General features: G+C 45.1%; 1 protein-coding gene across 3 annotated transcripts in view; it reads right to left on the minus strand.

Moving 5' to 3' along the window:
• Window positions 1-1,360: 1,360 nt before the first annotated feature.
• Window positions 1,361-19,397, minus strand: part of LOC121578303 (protein MTSS 2-like) — a 140,670-nt gene continuing 122,633 nt past the window's right edge. Inside the window, exons 10-15 of one of the 3 annotated variants that reach the window (XM_041892587.2) lie at window positions 15,328-15,424; window positions 14,759-14,902; window positions 10,292-10,417; window positions 7,300-7,453; window positions 6,475-6,501; window positions 1,361-5,545 (exon numbers count right to left, since the gene is read on the minus strand). In XM_041892587.2, the coding sequence (XP_041748521.2) occupies window positions 4,266-5,545; window positions 6,475-6,501; window positions 7,300-7,453; window positions 10,292-10,417; window positions 14,759-14,902; window positions 15,328-15,424 (1,828 nt within the window). In that variant the 3' untranslated portion in view covers window positions 1,361-4,265. The remainder of the gene's footprint in view (window positions 5,546-6,474; window positions 6,502-7,299; window positions 7,454-10,291; window positions 10,418-14,758; window positions 14,903-15,327; window positions 15,425-19,397) is intronic. The other 2 variants (XM_041892588.2, XM_041892591.2) reach the window with 2 other exon arrangements.

Here is a 19,397-nt window from a genome sequence, read left to right on the forward strand (position 1 = left end):
GTAACTCCATATACTGTGCTAGTTTACATGTTTGCCAATGGTGGTGTGTCGTGCCCCCCAGTGGCCCAGAATAAGAACACTGATGAGTCACGCAGCAGTGCAATAGCCGTGCAATCCTGCAATAGCTTATTAGCTGCAGTCACCGTGCAGCGCTTTCTGCTTAGTCATGTTGGATCTGCTATTATTATCTAGTGTGTGAGAATGTGTCTGTGTGAGAGCCTAAGAGTGAGTCGGTGTGTATGTATCAATGTGTGTGAGATTACCTTAACCTATTCAATGTATAATTTACTTTAGTAAACTTGTTCTCTGAGCTTAATGAACAAATCGGAATATATTTTTTTAATCATTTGTCTACAATGTGCATTTTAAATATTGTTCTATATTTAGTCTTCGGATACTGTTTTCTACACATTTCATGAATCAAGTCCTGTGAATACATGATCAGATCTTAATAAATGTTGGTATATACTGTAGATTGTCCTGACCAATATATACCCCGAGTACACCAAACATTAGAAACACCTCCCCCCAGGGATGTCGAAAGCGTTCCACAGGGATGCTGGCCCATGTTGACTCAAATGCTTCCCACAGTTGTGTCAAGTTGGCTGGATGTACTTTGGGTGGTGGACCATTCTTGATACACACGGGAAACTGTGGAGCGTGGAAAAACCTGCAGTGTTGCAGTTCTTGACACAAACCGGTGCCCCTGGCACCTACTACCATACCCCGTTCAAAGGCACTTACATTTTTTGTCTTGTCCAATCACGCTCTTAATGGCACACACAATCCATGTCTCAATTGTCTCAGGACTTAAAAATCCTTCTTTAACCTGTCTCCTACCCTTCATCTACACTGATTGAAGTGGATTTAACAAGTGATATCAATAAGGGATCATAGCTTTCACCTGGTCAGTCTATGTAATTGAAAGAGCAGGTGTTGTTAATGTTTTGTATACTAAGTGTATATATTAAAACAATATCTAAATAAAATCCACACGCACAACCCCCTAGATCACATGCAGTATAAGCAAATCCAATGCAAGTCAATGGAGAATGGAGAGAGTCATTTTACAGCATTTTCCATCTTTCTCAGATCTTAAACATGTTCACATCTTAATTGTTGGTATATAGTTTGCCCGGACCAATATAAAAAACGATATCTAAATAAATCCACACTCTCTCACACACGCACACCCCTAGAGTCATTTTATCTGGGGTTTTTTTCCGCTTTCTCTGATCTTAAGCAATCACACAGTTTTGTTTACTGTATATACCACTTCTGTAAACAAACAGTTGACATCACAAGATTAAAAAATACAGTTGTTCGACCTTTGAGACAAAAAACAAACAAGCCAAGGAGCAACTTTTTGAACGCATTTATATTTTAAAACCCACTTTTCTTTTCATTTAAGGCTTCAGCGTCACTACACAGATGCATTTGTGACACTTAGCAATTTACATTGAACGCGTTTACAATAAGAGATCAACTCCCTTTACAGAACAGGATGGACAGAAGGAGGGTTGGTCAGTTGGAGCTCTATGGGGCGAAGGTGGGACAGTGTCCATAGATTTTCTCAAAGCTTCTAGTCAACGCTCACTAAGTCTCAGTCTCGCACACATTTCCTGGGTAACAGACTACAGAGCCTATGTCCCAAATGGCACCCTATTCCTGATCTACTGCACTAGTTATGACCAGGGCCCATAGTAGTGCACTAAATAGGGAGCCATTTGGGACTCAGCCATAGTGTGGCTGAAGCCAAGGTCAAAGAAAGGAACTGGAACATGGTTTTTAGAACAGGATTCAGCTCTTCAGTCATGCTATTGGTGGGGTTTGGAGTGGGACTGTAGCAGTGTTTGAGAAAACGTCAAACTTCATTTAATCTCCGTAGTCTATGCAACTTAATTTGGATCATTTCTTTCACTCAAACAAACTAAATAAATCTGAGCTCTTCTAGTGGAACACAAATCTTATCGGATAACATACAATTAACCCAACAGAGAAAGGGAACAGTCAGCTCAGCTGCCCCATAATTTGACTATCCCAGACCCCCGCTCATTCTGCTAAGGCCTTGCCGCTTCGTACTTTGGGGTTAGGGAGATATGCACACTGTACTGTAATTACCATTTGGAGCCTTGAACTTAAAGCGGTCGCTCAAATGTAGCCCGATATTGCTTTAAATTAGCCAGTCAGGAGTGGTGTTATTGTATAAGCCTACCCTGTAACAAAGGCCTTGATTACAGAGGCCATTGTAGTTCCTCTGGGGGACGGGGGTTACCCCTGGCAACATGAAGAGGCCAGGGGTAGCACAATGGCTAAACCGGCCAATGGGGTCATTCGATGGACGATGAGTGGTGTCAGGTAATTGGGCCTCCTACACAAACCTGGAGGGAATGTGAGACAGAGGAGAGAATAACCCAGTCCAGCTGGGTGCGGAGTCCCGTTTAATGTCGGGGGAGAGGGATATGCACTTAGCGGAGTCGTCGCTATTATACAGTAGCTTCTCTGGTTTCATCACCCTCTCTATACAGTACGACTAAGGGGATATTTTCAGGGAAGAGTAGATATGTGTAATGGCTAGAAGGCCCAAAGGTCCCAAACCCCCCACACATTTAAAGTGGTTCAGTTAAGAAAAACACAATGGTAAACAAATTGAAAATACAATGCCAGATCACTCATTTGCCTTTAATCAAATTATTCCACAACAGTTGGGTGGGGCTCACATTCCAGAAGGATCCCTAACCCACAGCACCTAGCCCGCAAAACTATTGCCACTCCACAAACGGCGACTTCTATGGTCCGTCCGTAAGTTGATTTGACAGCTTGCTTGGTCAGTTATTATAAAAATGCCTTAATATGGCCAGTGAGTGCGTCATGTGTATATGCAGTAAGTCAGGGGGGAGAGGAGTCAGTGCAGTTAATTTAGGCTGGGATTGGTATGTCACAATAGCACCATACGTTCCTAATAAAAGAGACTGATTACCCTGAGATAACGCATGAAAAAAGACCTGAACATTAACCAGAACTCCAACCTCAGGAAGGTAGACTTGATATAGGGAGGAACAGGGCCCCCAGTTGAAAAACTACCCCACATACATCACTAAATCAATGTGCTTGGCAATGGGAAGAAAGTCTTAAGACATACATTAGGGCAGGGATTAAGCACATTGCAGTCCTCCTCGCCCCCCACACAATGGTGGCTTTACTTTCCAGCTCAAGGAGGTCACAGTACAGTGGTCCTGACCCCATCTATCAAAAGCCCCACAAAGCCTTTCATTGACCCTGTGACCACTCTCTGCCCTGCGGTGCAAGCCTCTGATTGGCCCAAACACTGGTACAGTCGACCTCCATCACGAGAAGCCTGTCGCCTACGCCACAAAGGTGAAGTGTGTTGAATTGAGAGAGAAAAAATAAGTCAACTGAATAAATAGCAAAGCCAGCTCGAAGTATTTAAAGCCACTGTGGACCTACAGTATATGGAGAGTGATTGAGCTCACTTGATCCCATCTTGAATGAGATCCAGACTAGAAAGGTATAGAGGTCTAGTCCTGTGTCTTTTATACAGTACACATCCACTGTTTCAGTCTTTGCCATTGACACTGACCTTGGATCAGAACCTGAGCTACCAAGACTGATTCAGAAGCTCCGTCAGTGTCCTTTTAGACAGATCCAAGTACAGGCGAAAAGGAAGCACCTCTACTTTGACCCTGTGCTCGTTCTTTATACAAAAATAAGACAGAAAAGATGCCAGTGCTATTTCGTCGACTAATAATAATAAAAAAAAATACAATAAAGATTTCCGCATATCACGCTAATATATACATATGTGTGGGTTTTTATTGGTTCCAGCTATACAGGTGATGATAAGACTAAGTAAGCAAGGCATTTTTTTTCCCTCAACAACATATAAACATAAGACTTTTATCATCTATGTGCTCAAAAGCTTTTATATAGCCAACACGTATCCTTGTTCAGTATGTATAAAAATCTTAAATTAGAGCGATAAAGAGGCCACATTCACCTATGAGTCCTTCTGAGGAATATTATAACAATCAGTTTAAAACACAGTGCAGCTGGACATTTGATTGGAGAGAGGGAAACGTTTTACAGGAGACGAAACGTCCAAAAAGGCAACATCCTTTATTTTATCAGGAGAAACTTAACTCCCCCCCCCAAAATAAAATATATAATAACAATCAAAACGGGGCTAAAAGAAAAGCAAGAACCGTAAAACAAAACGATGACAACCTACACTGGAAGGGAGGGGCTCATTTGAGATGGCTGGGTGGGGGGATAAAGGGGGCAGAGCGGTCGTTGGTCAGGGTCCGACGCAGTTTCACTCCCCGGATCATCGTGACCATGTGACCTCCGCCACCCGAGGGCTCATCTGCCTCCTGGGCGTCTGGGGCGTCAGGGGGCTGCTGGGGGGGAGGGCAGTGCCCGCTTTCCATCAGCTGGTTGGCAGTGCCATACGCGTTGTGCTGTTGTGGGAGATGAGACTGCTGCAGAAACTGTTGCTGCTGTTGCTGCTTTTGATATTGGAGCTTCTGCTGTTGCGGTTGTTGGTACTGTTGTTGCTGTTGTGTCTGCTGGTAAAGCTGCTGTTGCATCTGCTGCTGTTGTTCTAACTGTTGTTGCTGCTGTAGCTGTTGTTGCTGGAACTGTTGCTGTAGTTGAAACTGCTGTTGTTGCTGGAACTGTTGCTGTAGCTGAAACTGCTGTTGTGTCTGGGCTGCTGGTTGCAACTGTTGTGTCTGGGCTGCTTGTTGTGTCTGGGCTGCTGGTTGCAACTGTTGTGTCTGGGCTGCTGGTTGCAACTGTTGTGTCTGGGCTGCTGGTTGCAACTGTTGTGTCTGGGCTGCTGGTTGCAACTGTTGTGTCTGGGGCGGCTGGAACTGCTGCTGCTGGTTGTACTGTAGGTGCTGCTGCTGGTACTGCTTCTGCTGCTGCTGGTGCAGGGTGAACTGCTGCTGCTTGCTCAGCTGGTACAGCTGCTCCGAGCTGCCCATGGGCACTGGCGCCTGGCCCGGGATCAGTGAGTAGTAGGGCGACGTGGATGATGAGTGGTGCGAGGGCATGGCACTCAGGCTCTGGGTGGAAGTGCACAGACTGTGCTTGGCGTGGACCTGCCCGTGGTCCACCGTCCTGCTCATGCCAATCCCGCCCGCCCCCACACCACTCCCTGGAGGCCCCACGTTCTCGTTGCTCCCCCCTCCACCACCGTTGCCTCCACCTACCCCTCCGCCCAAGGCTTTGAAGGGAACCTGGGGGGTGCAGATAGGGATAGGCACGCCGCCACTGAGGGTGCCGCGGCGGTAGGCGGGCTTGGATGAGGGCTTGCGGCGGATGGTGGCAGTGTGCGTCTGGCGCAGGCCCAGCGGCTCGGGCTCAGCGAGCAGGCTGACGGTCGAGGCGGGCCGCTTGCTCTGGAACATCTTGCGGTACTGCACGCCGAGGTCGCTGTTGCGCGGGATGGTGGAGGACTTGTCGAAGTCGGGCGGGCTGTGGTGCACCTCCTCGCCCCCGTGCAGGGAGATGTAGTCGTAGTCTGGTGGGTGGAGGAGGAGGGAGAGAGGGATGGATGGAACAAGAGTAAGGCTGTGGTTACTTAGAGCGGAGGAACACCACACAACACATTTCTTTCCTAACTGGAATAAAACATGGTAGGAAAGCAGAGGCTTTGCCTGGGGTGGAAAATCTGACCTGATGCATTCCGTTAAAACCAAGAGCAAGAACGTTCCGTGCAACACAAAGCTTCTCTGTGCTAAAGTTGATATTTTTTGTATTGCAGACTGCATTGAATACTTGGCGTATTCGGTGAGAATCAGATGGGGAAAACGTATAAGAGAACCTCAGAAACTCTTAAGACTCCAGATTTGCCCCAAACATAATAACCTAATTATGCCTGCATCCCAAATGGCACTCTATTTCCAGGGTTCTGGTCAAGAGTAGTGCACTATGTAGGGAATAGGGTGCCATTTGGTACACAGCCTATGTCTCAATGCGGAATCACTGTGCAAAAAATCAGTGTTTTGAGAAAAAAAACGACAGACTTATCTGAGGAGGAAGAAGAAATTAGGGTGTGTGTGATAAGGGAGTGTGTCAGCACGGAGCGGTGACCTGTTATCAGCTGATGATGGTAAACACGCTAACACAATTACCTGGCGGTCGCACATATGCAACCAGAGACAAAGGAGTGTGTGCGCGTACACCCAATCACTCACATACGCACACAATTGATCTCAGAATAACGCAAGCATCCGCTCATCCGTTTACACAAAGGTTCTCACACCCACACGCATGCACACACAACAAACATTCTGCGCTAATGCTCTCCTTTTACTAGCAAAAAGGCCATTGATGTGATGGGAATTCACACAGCACAGATGTCACACTAAATCACTGTGAATGATCTCTAATTTCACTTGTGAGGAACAGAGAGGGGAAAATCTAAACAGTAACGGACAAGCAACCTACCATAAAGAGGAGGTTCTTTCTTTACAGCTGAAAAAGAATATAGAATTGCGTTTAACTTGTATACCCAAAAAAAAGCTACTTTTCTTTGATCAAAACATGATGTTGAATGGGGGGATGCTTCACAGAGTGAGTCGAGCCCCATAATGCTTTGAGAGGGACAAAACTGAAGTAAAACAACATTCTCGGGTTGCAGGCTCATATGCTATGTATGGCTTTACAGCTCGGCATACAGGCTTTTGATCCGACAAACAGGTGGGGTATGTGGAGAGATGGAAAATTCAGACTTGGTTTTTAGGTAGCACTGCTGACAAAAGCACATTATACTACCACAGGCTACTTGCACAAGCTGGTGTTGTGATAATGCTGTTGAAACAGGCACATGGATGGGACAGAAGTGGAGACGTCATTCTGGTGTGATAGTGAAATGAGACGGATGCATGCGACAGATTGCAAGACAATCACAGACAGAACAACAGACACAGACAGATAAGGCAGATACAAGCAAACAGACCCCAAAAGCTCAAATCATGACACACAGACAGACAAACAATAAGAGAACCATGCTGTATAAGAGCTCTGACACAGAGACCCACTAAAGAACAGAGCTGGCTGAGCCAAAGAGACAGAGACCGACAGACGTAGCCAGACAAGCAGACAGTGCTGTGACCATGGGGGGATAGTAGGTTTGCGTCCCAAATGGCATCCTTCCCTACAGTGCCTGGTCAAAGGTATGTAGTGCACTAGGTAGCTAATATGGTGCTATTTTGGTCGCATCCCAGGAGTGGTGTGTGGCGGGGGGTTTGGTCTGTGGTGGACACTACTAACCGTGGGAGGGGATGGTGTCCTCGGAGCAGGAGGGCGTGGTGGTCTGCGTGCTGTAGCCACTGGAACAGTGGAGGGAGTCGCGACTGGTGTGGGGGGCCTCCGAGTTGAGCCCTCCGCCCAGGGTCAGGGCCAGCTTCTCCCGGGCACTCTGGGGCTATGAGAGGGATGGTGTGTGGAAGGGAGGGAGGAAGGGATAGTGAGGGAGAGGGATGGGGTGCGGAAAGAAGGGAGGAAGGGATAGTGAGGGAGGGAGAGAATGAGGGGAAGGTGGAAGGAAAGGAAGGAGAGAGAGGGGGGAGGGAGAGTTTAGGGTAAAAAAAATAAAAATGGAGATGTGTACAGTGGAAGAGAATCCTTCCTCAACCTCTTGGCCTCTGCTGCCCCCATCAGCTGAACACTAAGAATACACCCTGAAATGGCTCTCATACTATCCTGAACAGAAATATAAACGCAACAACGCAAAAGATTTTACTGAGTTACAGTTCATAGAAGGAAATCAGTCAATTGAAATAAATAAATTAGGCCCTAATTTATGGATTTCACATGACTGGGCAGGGGCGCAGCCATGGGTGGGCTAGGGAGGGCATAGGCCCACCCACTGGGGAGCCAGGCCCAGCCAATCAGCAGGATGTGGAGGTCCTGGGCTGGCGTGGTTACACGTGGTCTGCGTTTGTGAGGTCGGTTGGACGTACTGCCAAATTCTGTAAAATGATGTTGGAGGAGGCTTATGGTAGAGAAATTAACATTCAATTCTCTGGCAACAGCTCTGGTGGACATTCCTGCAGTCAGCATGCCAATTGCACTCTCCCTCAAAACTTGAGACATCTGTTGCATTGTGTTGTGTGACAAAACTGCACATTTTAGTGGCCTTTTATTGTCCCCAGCACAAGGTGCACCAGTGTAATGATCATGCTGTTTAATCAGCTTCTTGATATGCCATACCTGTCAGGTGGATTGATTATCTTGGCAAAGCAGAAATGCTCACTAACAGGGATGTAAAGAAATGTATGGCAAACAATTGAGAGAACTAAGCTTTTTGTGCATATGGAACATTTCTGGGATCTTTTATTTCAGCTCATGAAACATGGGACCAACACTTTACATGTTGCACTCACATTTTTGTGTTTTCTTGGAAAACAAAATGAGGTAATAAATGTTACTGCCTATACTTAAATGCTTGTTAGAAGATAGTTATACACTGCTCAAAAAACTAAAGGGAACACTTAAACACAATATAACTCCAAGTCAATCACACTTCTGTGAAATCAAACTGTCCACTTAGGAAGCAACACTGATTGACATTAAATTTCACATGCTGTTGTGCAAATGGAATAGACAATAGGTGGAAATTATAGGCAATTAGCAAGACACCCCCAATAAAGGACTGGTTTTGCAGGTGGTGACCACAGACCACTTCTCAGTTCCTATGCTTCCTGGCTGATGTTTTGGTCACTTTTGAATGCTGGCGGTGCTTTCACTCTAGTGGTAGCATGAGACGGAGTCTACAACCCACACAAGTGGCTCAGGTAGTGCAGCTCATCCAGGATGGCACATCAATGCGAGCTGTAGCAAGAAGGTTTGCTGTGTCTGTCAGCGTAGTGTCCAGAGCATGGAGGCGCTACCAGGAGACAGGCCAGTACATCAGGAGACGTGGAGGAGGCCGTAGGAGGGCAACAACCCAGCAGCAGGGCTGCTTCCTCCGCCTTTGTGCAAGGAGGAGCAGGAGCAGCACTGCCAGAGCCCTGCAAAATGACCTCCAGCAGGCCACAAATGTGCATGTGTCTGCTCAAACGGTCAGAAACAGACTCCATGAGGGTGGTATGAGGGCCCGACGTCCACAGGTGGGGGTTGTGCTTACAGCCCAACACCGTGCAGGACGTTTGGCATTTGCCAGAGAACACCAAGATTGGCAAATTCGCCACTGGCGCCCTGTGCTCTTCACAGATGAAAGCAGGTTCACACTGAGCACATGTGACAGACGTGACAGAGTCTGGAGACGCCGTGGAGAACGTTCTGCTGCCTGCAACATCCTCCAGCATGACCGGTTTGGCGGTGGGTCAGTCATGGTGTGGGGTGGCATTTCTTTGGGGGGCCGCGACAGCCCTCCATGTGCTCGCCAGAGGTAGCCTGACTGCCATTAGGTACCGAGATGAGATCCTCAGACCCCTTGTGAGACCATATGCTGGTGCGGTTGGCCCTGGGTTCCTCCTAATGCAAGACAATGCTAGACCTCATGTGGCTGGAGTGTGTCAGCAGTTCCTGCAAGAGGAAGGCATTGATGCTATGGACTGGCCCGCCTGTTCCCCAGACCTGAATCCAATTGAGCACATCTGGGACATCATGTCTCGCTCCATCCACCAACACCACGTTGCACCACAGACTGTCCAGGAGTTGGCGGATGCTTTAGTCCAGGTCTGGGAGGAGATCCCTCAGGAGACCATCCGCCACCTCATCAGGAGCATGCCCAGGTGTTGTAGGGAGGTCATACACACTACTGAGCCTCATGTTGACTTGTTTTAAGGACATTACATCAAAGTTGGATCAGCCTGTAGTGTGGTTTTCCACTTTAATTTTGAGTGTGATTTTTTTTTTCCATTGATAATTTGTGTGATTTTGTTGTCAGCACATTCAACTATGTAAAGAAAAAAGTATTTAATAAGGTTATTTCATTCTTCAGATCTAGGATGTGTTATTTTAGTGTTCCCTTAATTTTTTTGAGCAGTGTATAAGTAGTGCTACCTATTTACCCTGGAATAAGTGTTGCCATCACTTCCTTGTGGAAATATTTCTTAAGTTATCATACAATCAATTAATTATTAATGGATTACAAAAAGGTTGGTTTGTTTGACAATGATTCAGAAATTGTAGAACACACTGCACCGGTGCTTATTTGCATTAATCATTGCCCACATATCAAAGTACAAACTGATAAGCATTCTGTGTGTGTGTGTTTGTGTCAGTATATGTGTGCCAGTTTGTGTGTATGTGCTACCTTTCCGGATGTGGACATGGCGCGGGCTCTCTCTCCGTGCTGTGTGTAGGCGTTGTGTGGAGGGGGCATGGCCATGCCATTCTCTGTGCACGGACCGATCTGCCCCGACCACGGCCTGCTCAACTCCTGAAACAAACGCCAACAATTCCACATTGTGCCACTGCCCACTGACAGATGTACCATTAGATATAATCTGTGTATAGAATGTATGATATATTCTATACATATTTTATATACAGATAGATACACCATTAAATACAGATACATTCTATAGTCACTGTTGGACAATTTGATACAAACACTGTTGCACGGTATACCGAAAGTTCGGTACTTTTTCGATACTAGAACATGAAAAACGGTTAGGAATTTTGGTTCCTTTCGGTAATTCTGTGAAATGTGTCTGACAGATCAAGTCTATCAGCGCAGCCGATGTCCCCTATAGCGGGAGCGCAGTGCACCGCACCATGCCTGCTCCATTTAGCCTGCACTGAGAGTCTGGGCTGCATCATGTTAGCTCCCCACTCATGCTGCACAGAAGTTAACACACATGAATAATGTGATCACAGCATGTAGAAATGTTGAAACTGTTAATTACTGTTCATACAGGCTAGAACGCTTTACAATCTAAGAAGATAACGGTAGCTTCCAGCTTTGGCTAATGCTAACTTTCCTTGCTAGCTTACAGCTGAAGCCAACATCAATTCACTAACCCTAGTACTTTGTTTGTGATATGCAAACCATAACACAAAATATGCTGATTTCAAAGCCGATTGCCACCAAAACTTCAAATCGTTCTCTCCCAACGATTATCTATTGCCTCAGCGAACTGACTGTGTGAATAGGGCTACGAAGGGCTGCCTCCCTCTTGCCTCGTGAATGACATAATTACTGGTTAAAAAGACAGCGCACACTTTTATAAAATAAGCTACTTCTATGCAAATGTTGCTGATCAGTACAATAAAATAAGTCCCAAATGGAAGGGAAAGATTGTCATGTGCAGCCCCATGAAATCATCCAAAACAAGCTCAATAACTCAATGTATGCATACACTCTTATTAAATATGCATTCACCTGTATAGGTCGTTAACAAACGTCACCTTAAGGTGAAGAACGTTTGATGTGCCTTTTCTGCGACAAGGAGACCCCCAGCTCTGCTAAAACCATTGACAACTGCGTACCGTATTCAAGGGATTGTTAAATAAATGTTATACCTATTTGGTTGTAATATCATCATCTCTTGAAGAGCATAGTCAGAACTACAAATTTCAGATTATACCATGCATTACAGCTGCGCACATTTAGATCTATCATCAGTTATACAGCAAGTAACGGCATGCTTTTCATGATCAGTAAACATCAATTGATCATGAAATTTCAGATACATGAGGGAGCTTCACGATCTCTCTCAATATTGGCCGCCATTAGATATTTGAGTGTTATGAAATAAAAGTGAACTATACCTGACAAGTATGAGTGGTTTAGGTTAATTTCCCCATCCTTTGTAGGCTGTGCCAATCAAGCAGCAGAAGGGCGCATTTGCTGATGTACTGTTAGCTGATGTTTACTTTGCAAGCTACCGGTAGAAACTTTGTACAGTTGGCTAAACATAGTGGTAAGTTGACCGAATGTACTTTTTCCCCCCAACCAATGTAGGCTTACCTAGCAAAGTTAGCTAACAACATTGTATTTAAGAGTGTTTATTCACGATTGCTGCTGACAGACATGATAGGCTACATTGATTGATGGACCACGTCAAATTGGCTAGGTAGCTATTAACAGATCCCTTCAATATTGCTAGTTAACAAGTTAACTTTCAGGGGATAAACTAGATGGCTATATCCAAATATTGTTTGATTTGCATGCCATCTATAGTGGTGATGACAGTAGTCTGACTAACAACTTTACCAGGATGAGGACTTGCTGATGTCAAGATCTTCCCAAAAGCCTAATCTCTGATGAAGCAAGCTAAATTACGTTGTTTGCTTAGCTAGCTAGCTAGCTACCTACCTAGAAACCAAATGGATAGGCTACCCTCACGTATCGGAAAATTGATGTTTATTGATCATGAAAAGCATGCACTTGCTTGCAGTATAACTCTGATGATAGAGCTAAATGTGGAATAATCAGAAATGTGGAGTTCTGACTATGCTCCTCAAGAGGTGATGATATTAAAAACCAAATAGTTAAAACATTTATTAACCAATCCCTTGAAAATGGCACGTAGTTGTCAATGGTTTAAGCGAAGCTGGGGTTCTCCTTGCCCCCCAGCAGCAAAATGGAATGCTGTGCAGCGTATTGTGACGTTTTATTGATAACAACCTACTTTGAATAAGTCTAGGCTACATCTTGATTTACCCAGTTTATCAATAGAGATTTACTATTCAAATAAATTACTTCCATTATGTTGTTAGAATGGTTAAAAAAAAGTCAAATTGTTTGTATGATTGTATAATTGATTCATTAATGCATACATGGCTGTCTGAAAAATGTACGTAAAAAATTATAATGTAATGATATTGAACTCGAGATGCCCAATGATTGAACAGAGCAGTAGCTGAGTTTATCTGTCTGGATCAAGTGCCATTCTGTGACTTTCGCTAAAATGCCTTCTTTTTTTGCTGTGGTATCGTTTTGGTATTGAGTATCGTGATACTAAACCTGGTATCGAAGACACAATTCTGGTATCGTGACAACACTAACAGACATACATTCTATTATAAATACATATACATTGATGACAGCTCACGCAAAAACTAAACAAGCAGTGGCCTGTTTGATGTGACAGAAGTGAAAGTCCACATGACAATAAATAATAGGTGAATACTTCCGGGCAGGGATGGGCAGGAAACACTGTACAAACAGGATGTAGACACAAGGAAGAGCACTGGGAAGGGCAGCGAGACTATCACAGGGACTGGAGGAAGTTAGAGAAACAATAACATAGAATTACATACACAAAAGTATGTGGACAGCCCTTCAAATTAGTGGATTTGGGCTATTTCAGCCACACCCGTTGCTGACAGGTGTATAAAATTGAGCACACCGCCATGTAATCTCCATAGACAAACATTGGCAGTAGAATGGCCTCAGCGACTTTCAAGGTGGCACCGTCATAGGATGCCACCTTTCCGACAAGTTAGTTTGTCAAATTTCTGCCCTGCTAGAGCTGCCCTGGTCAACTGTAAGTGCTGTTATTGTGAAGTGGAAACGTCAAGGAGCAACAACGGCTCAGGCGCGAAGTGGTAGGCCACATAAGCTCACTAAATGGGACCGCTGAAGCGAGTAAAAATCGTCTGTCCTCGGTTGCAACACTCACTACCAAACTACCTCTGGAAGCAATGTCAGCACAAGAACTGTGGGTTTCCATGGTCGACAGCCTAAGATCACCATGCGCAATGCCAAGCGTCGGCTGGAGTGGTGTAAAGCTCGAAGTCATTGGACTCTGGAGCAGTGGAAACGCGTTCTCTGCAGTGACTAATCACGCTTCACCATCTGGCAGTCCGACGGATGAATCTGGGTTTGGCGGATGCCAGGAGAACGCTACCTGACCGAATGCATAGTGCCAACTATAAAGTTTGGTGGAGGAGGAATAATGGTCTGGGGCTGTTTTTCATGGTTCAGGTAGGCCTCTTAGTTCCAGTGAAGGGAAATCTTAATGCTACAACATATAATGGCATTTTAGACAAGTCTGTGCTTCCAACTTTGTGGCAACAGTTTGGGGAAAGCCCTTTCCTGTTTTAGCATGTGTCATGACTCACTCCTTGGTGAGGATCAAAAGGTGCCAGATCAGCTTGGCAAATGGCTGAAGCAGCCAACAAGTGCTCAGCATGTGGGAACTCCTTCAAGACTGTTGGAAAAGCATTCCTCATGAAGGTGGTTGAGAGAATGCCAAGAGTGTGCTGTCATCAAGGCAAAGGGTGGCTACTTTGAAGAATCTAAAATATATTTTGATTTGTTTAACACTTTTTTGGTTACTACATGAATCTATATGTGTTATTTCATAGTTTTGATGTCTTCACTATTATTCTACAATGTAGAAAAATGTAAATGAGTAGGTGTCCAAACTTTTGACTGGTACTGTATATACGGTAATGACTATATTAGCACAGTAGCTATTATACGGGGTCAACTGTTACTGTACTAGGAGCAATGGCTTTTAGGAGCTTTTAGGCCTTCTGGAGGTGGCTAGTTGGGTTATTTAGAACTTCAAGTTGATCATTTTACTTTTCCAGTGGGCGGCAGGTGAAATTAAGGGCTGATAGTAAATTAGCTAAAGCAGTTTTTCTCCCTCTCACACAGATACTCTACTCACACATACCCACACAGTAACACACAGACACTGGATGCATTCATTATACACAACTGGACAAATACAGACAACACACACACAATTACATGGGGGCCATGCGTAGGGGTTTACGCCACAGTGGGTATACAGGGGGCCAGTAAGGGGGTGTGTGTTCTCACAGTGGTGTCTCTGCGGCTGGCAGAGCGGACATGGGTGCGGTGGGCACCAGAGCGGGCGGAGGTGGTTGGCGAGTTTCCCTCACTGAGGGAGCGTGCGGTGCCGTCCCAGCCCTCAAAGCGTGCCAACGGACTGGGCGACCGGCGCTAGCCACGAAGGGAGGACGGGAGGAGGGATAGAGAGAAAATTGTTTTTGTTTCAAGCAGCAGAAGTTGTAAAGGGTACTGCCTAACATGAGTAACTCAGGTAGAGGGAGGGGGCCAGACAGAGCAACGTCTTTCTTTTAAACTGTTTACTGGGGTTTAGATAAAACAGTACTCAAGTTAAGAAAGGGCAATAGATTGAACCTTGAATGTAAGAATCGATGATTTAATGAGCTATGCTGCAGTGGACTGAAGTTTTCTTTCAAATTACTTGAAATCGAGCCCCCTAGGCAAAAGTGCAGCAGTAGGGTGAGATGATGATCGACGCATTTGAAAAATTCAGCAGCCAAAATAATATTGGGCCTGTAATGCTTCTGCGTTGAGATGACATGGAGCACTTCAAAATGGAGAAAGTCAGTCAGTCTTACCTGTGCTGGGTTCATGGAGGGTGGGCGGAGGTGAATGCCATCCACCGAGGTGGTGATGGAGTCCAGAGAGGGGACATGCCTAACGGAGTTGTAGTTACTGAAAGAGCGAGAGAGAGATCAAATTAATGAAAAAGAGCAGGAAGCAAAAAGAAAAATGAAAATGAGAGAAAGACAACAAGGCATACAAAACTGGCACCATTTCTTCTGAAACGGAGCCAAGCGACAGTGAGTGAACAAAACTTGTGATAATTTAAATCTGTTTTGGTGCACAATGTACTACCCTAATTACGCACAGACAGAAAAAAACAAAAAATATATAGTTTTTAGTATTTAGTTTTTGGGGTTCCCCCCCAAAAATAAAATAAAAACTATATATTTTATATTTATTTTTTAAGAAACTCAGTCCAGCTTTCAACTTACTCTTGAAAGTTGTAATAGTAGAATGCACAAGGTTCAATTTCAAAATAGGGTAGTGCATCATCAGTTGTCCTCGTCATGTCAGTCATTGCATACCTTAGCGCAGGGTTTCCCAAATTTTTTCACTTCCAGCATTGTGGAACATCACATGCGACGTCTATTTCTATGGGCACAAGCACTCATGACACAAATTGTTCACACCCTCGTTGGTGGAGAGAATTTTGCAGGTTTAAAGCGTATTTCCTGAAATTCGACACATTTTGTAATGGGATGCAAAGAAAAAGTTGCAGTTTTAAAGCTCATTTTCTTGCACTTCTATACATTTTGCCAGTTAGATTGAAAAAAATGTCTAAACTACAGTTGTTGCATGTGAACTGAAAGAAGAAAGACAGGACAAAGTGATCTTCTGTCAGAAGACTGTGGACAACACTCTTAGGAAAGCAAAGCAACTTAATCATTCATGCTGTGGGTTTCAGATAAATAGATGCACAATTTACTTTTTAAATTAAGCTTGATTTTAGTGGAATGATTACCATGTTTTAGGCTATTATTTGGGGAGATAAATATGACGCCACATCTAGTGATGACAGCTCTTTCAAAGTATTTTTGTGGTCAGTAGTTGTGGTCATTGGGTGTGTGGTTCATTAGTTTTGTGGTCAGTAATAGTGGTCAGTAGTTGTATGGTTGTGGTCAGTAGTTGTGTGGTTCAGTAGTTGTGTAGTCAGTAGCTAGTTGTGGTCAGTAGTTTTGTGGTTGTGGTCAGTAGTTTTGTGGTTGTGGTCAGTAGTTGTGGTCAGTGTAGGACAATGCCCAATGACTAATTAGCCATTCCCCCTATGAGGGGCCAAAATGTAGCTCTGTTACAGTGTCCAGAGGACTGACTATTGTTACATTTACATTTTAGTCATTTAGCAGACGCTCTAATCCAGAGCGACTTAGTGAGTGCATACATTTTTCATATTGTGACAGAATAATGCTATAGTTTCCATGTTTGGTATCTATCTGAATATTGTTCACTGAGGATAACTCTGGTATTCAGACCCCTTGACCTTTTCCACATTTTGTTACGTTACAGCCTTATTCTAAAATTCATTAAATTGTTTTTTCCCGCCTCATCAATCTACACACAATACTCCATAATGACAAAGAAAAAACTGGTTTTTAAATTTTTGCTAATTTATTAAAAACAAACAAATAAAATATCACATTTACACAAGTATTCAGACCCTTTACTCAGTACTTTGTTAAAGAACCTTTGGCAGCGATTACAGCATCGAGTCTTCTTGGGTATGATGCCACAAACTTGGCACACCTGTATTTGGGGAGTTTCTCACATTCTTCTCTGCAGATCCTCTCAAACTCTGTCAGGTTGGATGGGAGCGTCACTGCAGCTATTTTCAGTTCTCTCCAGAGACGTTCAATCGGGTTCAAGTCCGGGCTCTGGCTGGGCCACTCAAGGACATTCAGAGACTTGTCCCGAAGCCACTCCTGCGCTGTCTTGGCTGTGTGCTTAGGGTTGTTGTCCTGTTGGAAAGTGAACCTTTGCCCCAGTCTGAGGTCCTGAGCACTCTGGAGCAGGTTTTCATCAAGGATCTCTCTGCACTTTGCTCCATAAATGTTTTCCTCAACCCTGACTAGTCTCCCAGTCCCTGCACTAAAAAACATCCCCACAGCATGATGCTGCCACCACCATGCTTCACCGTAGAGATGGTGCCAGGTTTCCTCCAGACTGAACTCTGGCCTGAATGCCAAGTGTCACGTCTTGCTTTCATCAGACCAGAGAATATTTTTTCTCATGGTCTGAGAGTCTTTAGGTGCCTTTTGGCAAACTCCAAGTGGGCTGTCATGTGCCTTTTACTGAGAAGTGGCTTCCGTCTGGCCACTCTACCATAAAGGCCTAATTGGTGGAGTGCTGCAGTGGTGGTTGTCCTTCTGGAAGGTTTTCCCATCTCCACAGAGGAACTCCAGAGCTCTGTCAGAGTGACCATCGGGTTCTTGGTCACCTCCCTGATCAAGGCCCTTCTCCCCCGATTGCTCAGTTTGGCCGGGCGGCCAGCTCTAGGAAGAGTCTTGTTGGTTCCAAAATTCTTCCATTTAAGAATGATGGCGGCCACAGTGTTCTTGGGGACCTTCAATGCTGAAGAAATGTTTTGGTACCCTTCAACAGATCTGTGCCTCAACACAATCCTGTCTCGGAGCTCTAGGGACAATTCCTTTGACCTCATGGCTTGGTTTTTGCTCTGACATGCACTGTCAACTGTGTCCATAATAAGTATATAGGTTATAGGTTGAGAGCTTTTGTGAAAGAGCACAGTTAGAAAGATATGGCATATAGAAGCAAACCGGATGGACATCATGAAAATGATTGGAGAGGTTGAGGGTAGAGGAAGTTCAGTAGTAAAAACAAACAAAATATAATTATTGTAAAATTGACAGTGTCCATAAAATGTATATAGTATGTATAAGCTGGAAGTAGAGGCCTAAGCATTGTTTTTCACTAGTTTACTCCAATTAGGGGAGGGATGGTGGGGTTGTAAAGTAATAGAGGGAAATATATTTTAAAAAGGAGATTATATATACACATACACACTCAGCAAAAAAATAAACATCCTCTCACTGTCAACTGCGTTTTTATGAACATAACAAGATTCAACAACTGAGACAAACTGAACAAGTTCCACAGACATATGACTAACATAAATTGAATAATGTGTTCCTGAAAAAAGGGGGGGTCAAAATCAAAAGTAACAGTCAGTATCTGGTGTGGCCACCAGCTGCATTAAGTACTGCAGTGAATCTCCTCCTCATGGACTGCACCAGATTTGCCAGTTCTTGCTGTGAGATGTTACCCCAATCTTCCACCAAGGCGCCTGCATGTTCCCGGACATTTCTGGGGGAAATGGCCCTAGCCCTCACCCTCCGATCCAACAGGTCCCAGACGTGCTCAATGGGATTGAGATACGGGCTCTTCGCTGGTCATGGCAGAACACTGACATTCCTGTCTTGCAGGAAATCACGCACAGAACGAGCAGTATGGCTGGTGGCATTGTCATGCTGGAGGGTCATGTCAGGATGAGCCTGCAGGAAAGGTACCACATGAGGGAGGAGGATGTCTTCCCTGGAACGCACAGCGTTGAGATTGCCTGCAATGACGACAAGCTCAGTCCGATGATGCTGTGACACACCACCTCAGCGCCTGGGCATGCTCCTGATGAGGTGGCGGATGGTCTCCTGAGGGATCTCCTCCCAGACCTGGACTAAAGCATCCGCCAACTCCTGGACAGTCTGTGGTGCAACGTGGCGTTGGTGGATGGAGCAAGACATGATGTCCCAGATGTGCTCAATTGGATTCAGGTCTGGGGAACGGGCGGGCCAGTCCATAGCATCAATGCATTCCTCTTGCAGGAACTGCTGACACACTCCAGCCACATGAGGTCTTGCATTAGGAGGAACCCAGGGCCAACCGCACCAGCATATGGTCTCACAAGGGGTCTGAGGATCTCATCTCGGTACCTAATGGCAGTCAGGCTACCTCTGGCGAGCACATGGAGGTCTGTGCGGCCCCCCAAAGAAATGCCACCCCACACCATGACTGACCCACCGCCAAACCGGTCATGCTGGAGGATGTTGCAGGCAGCAGAACGTTCTCCACG

This window comes from Coregonus clupeaformis, chromosome 12 (genome assembly GCF_020615455.1).
Source record: "Coregonus clupeaformis isolate EN_2021a chromosome 12, ASM2061545v1, whole genome shotgun sequence".
Classification (NCBI taxonomy): Eukaryota; Metazoa; Chordata; class Actinopteri; order Salmoniformes; family Salmonidae; genus Coregonus; species Coregonus clupeaformis.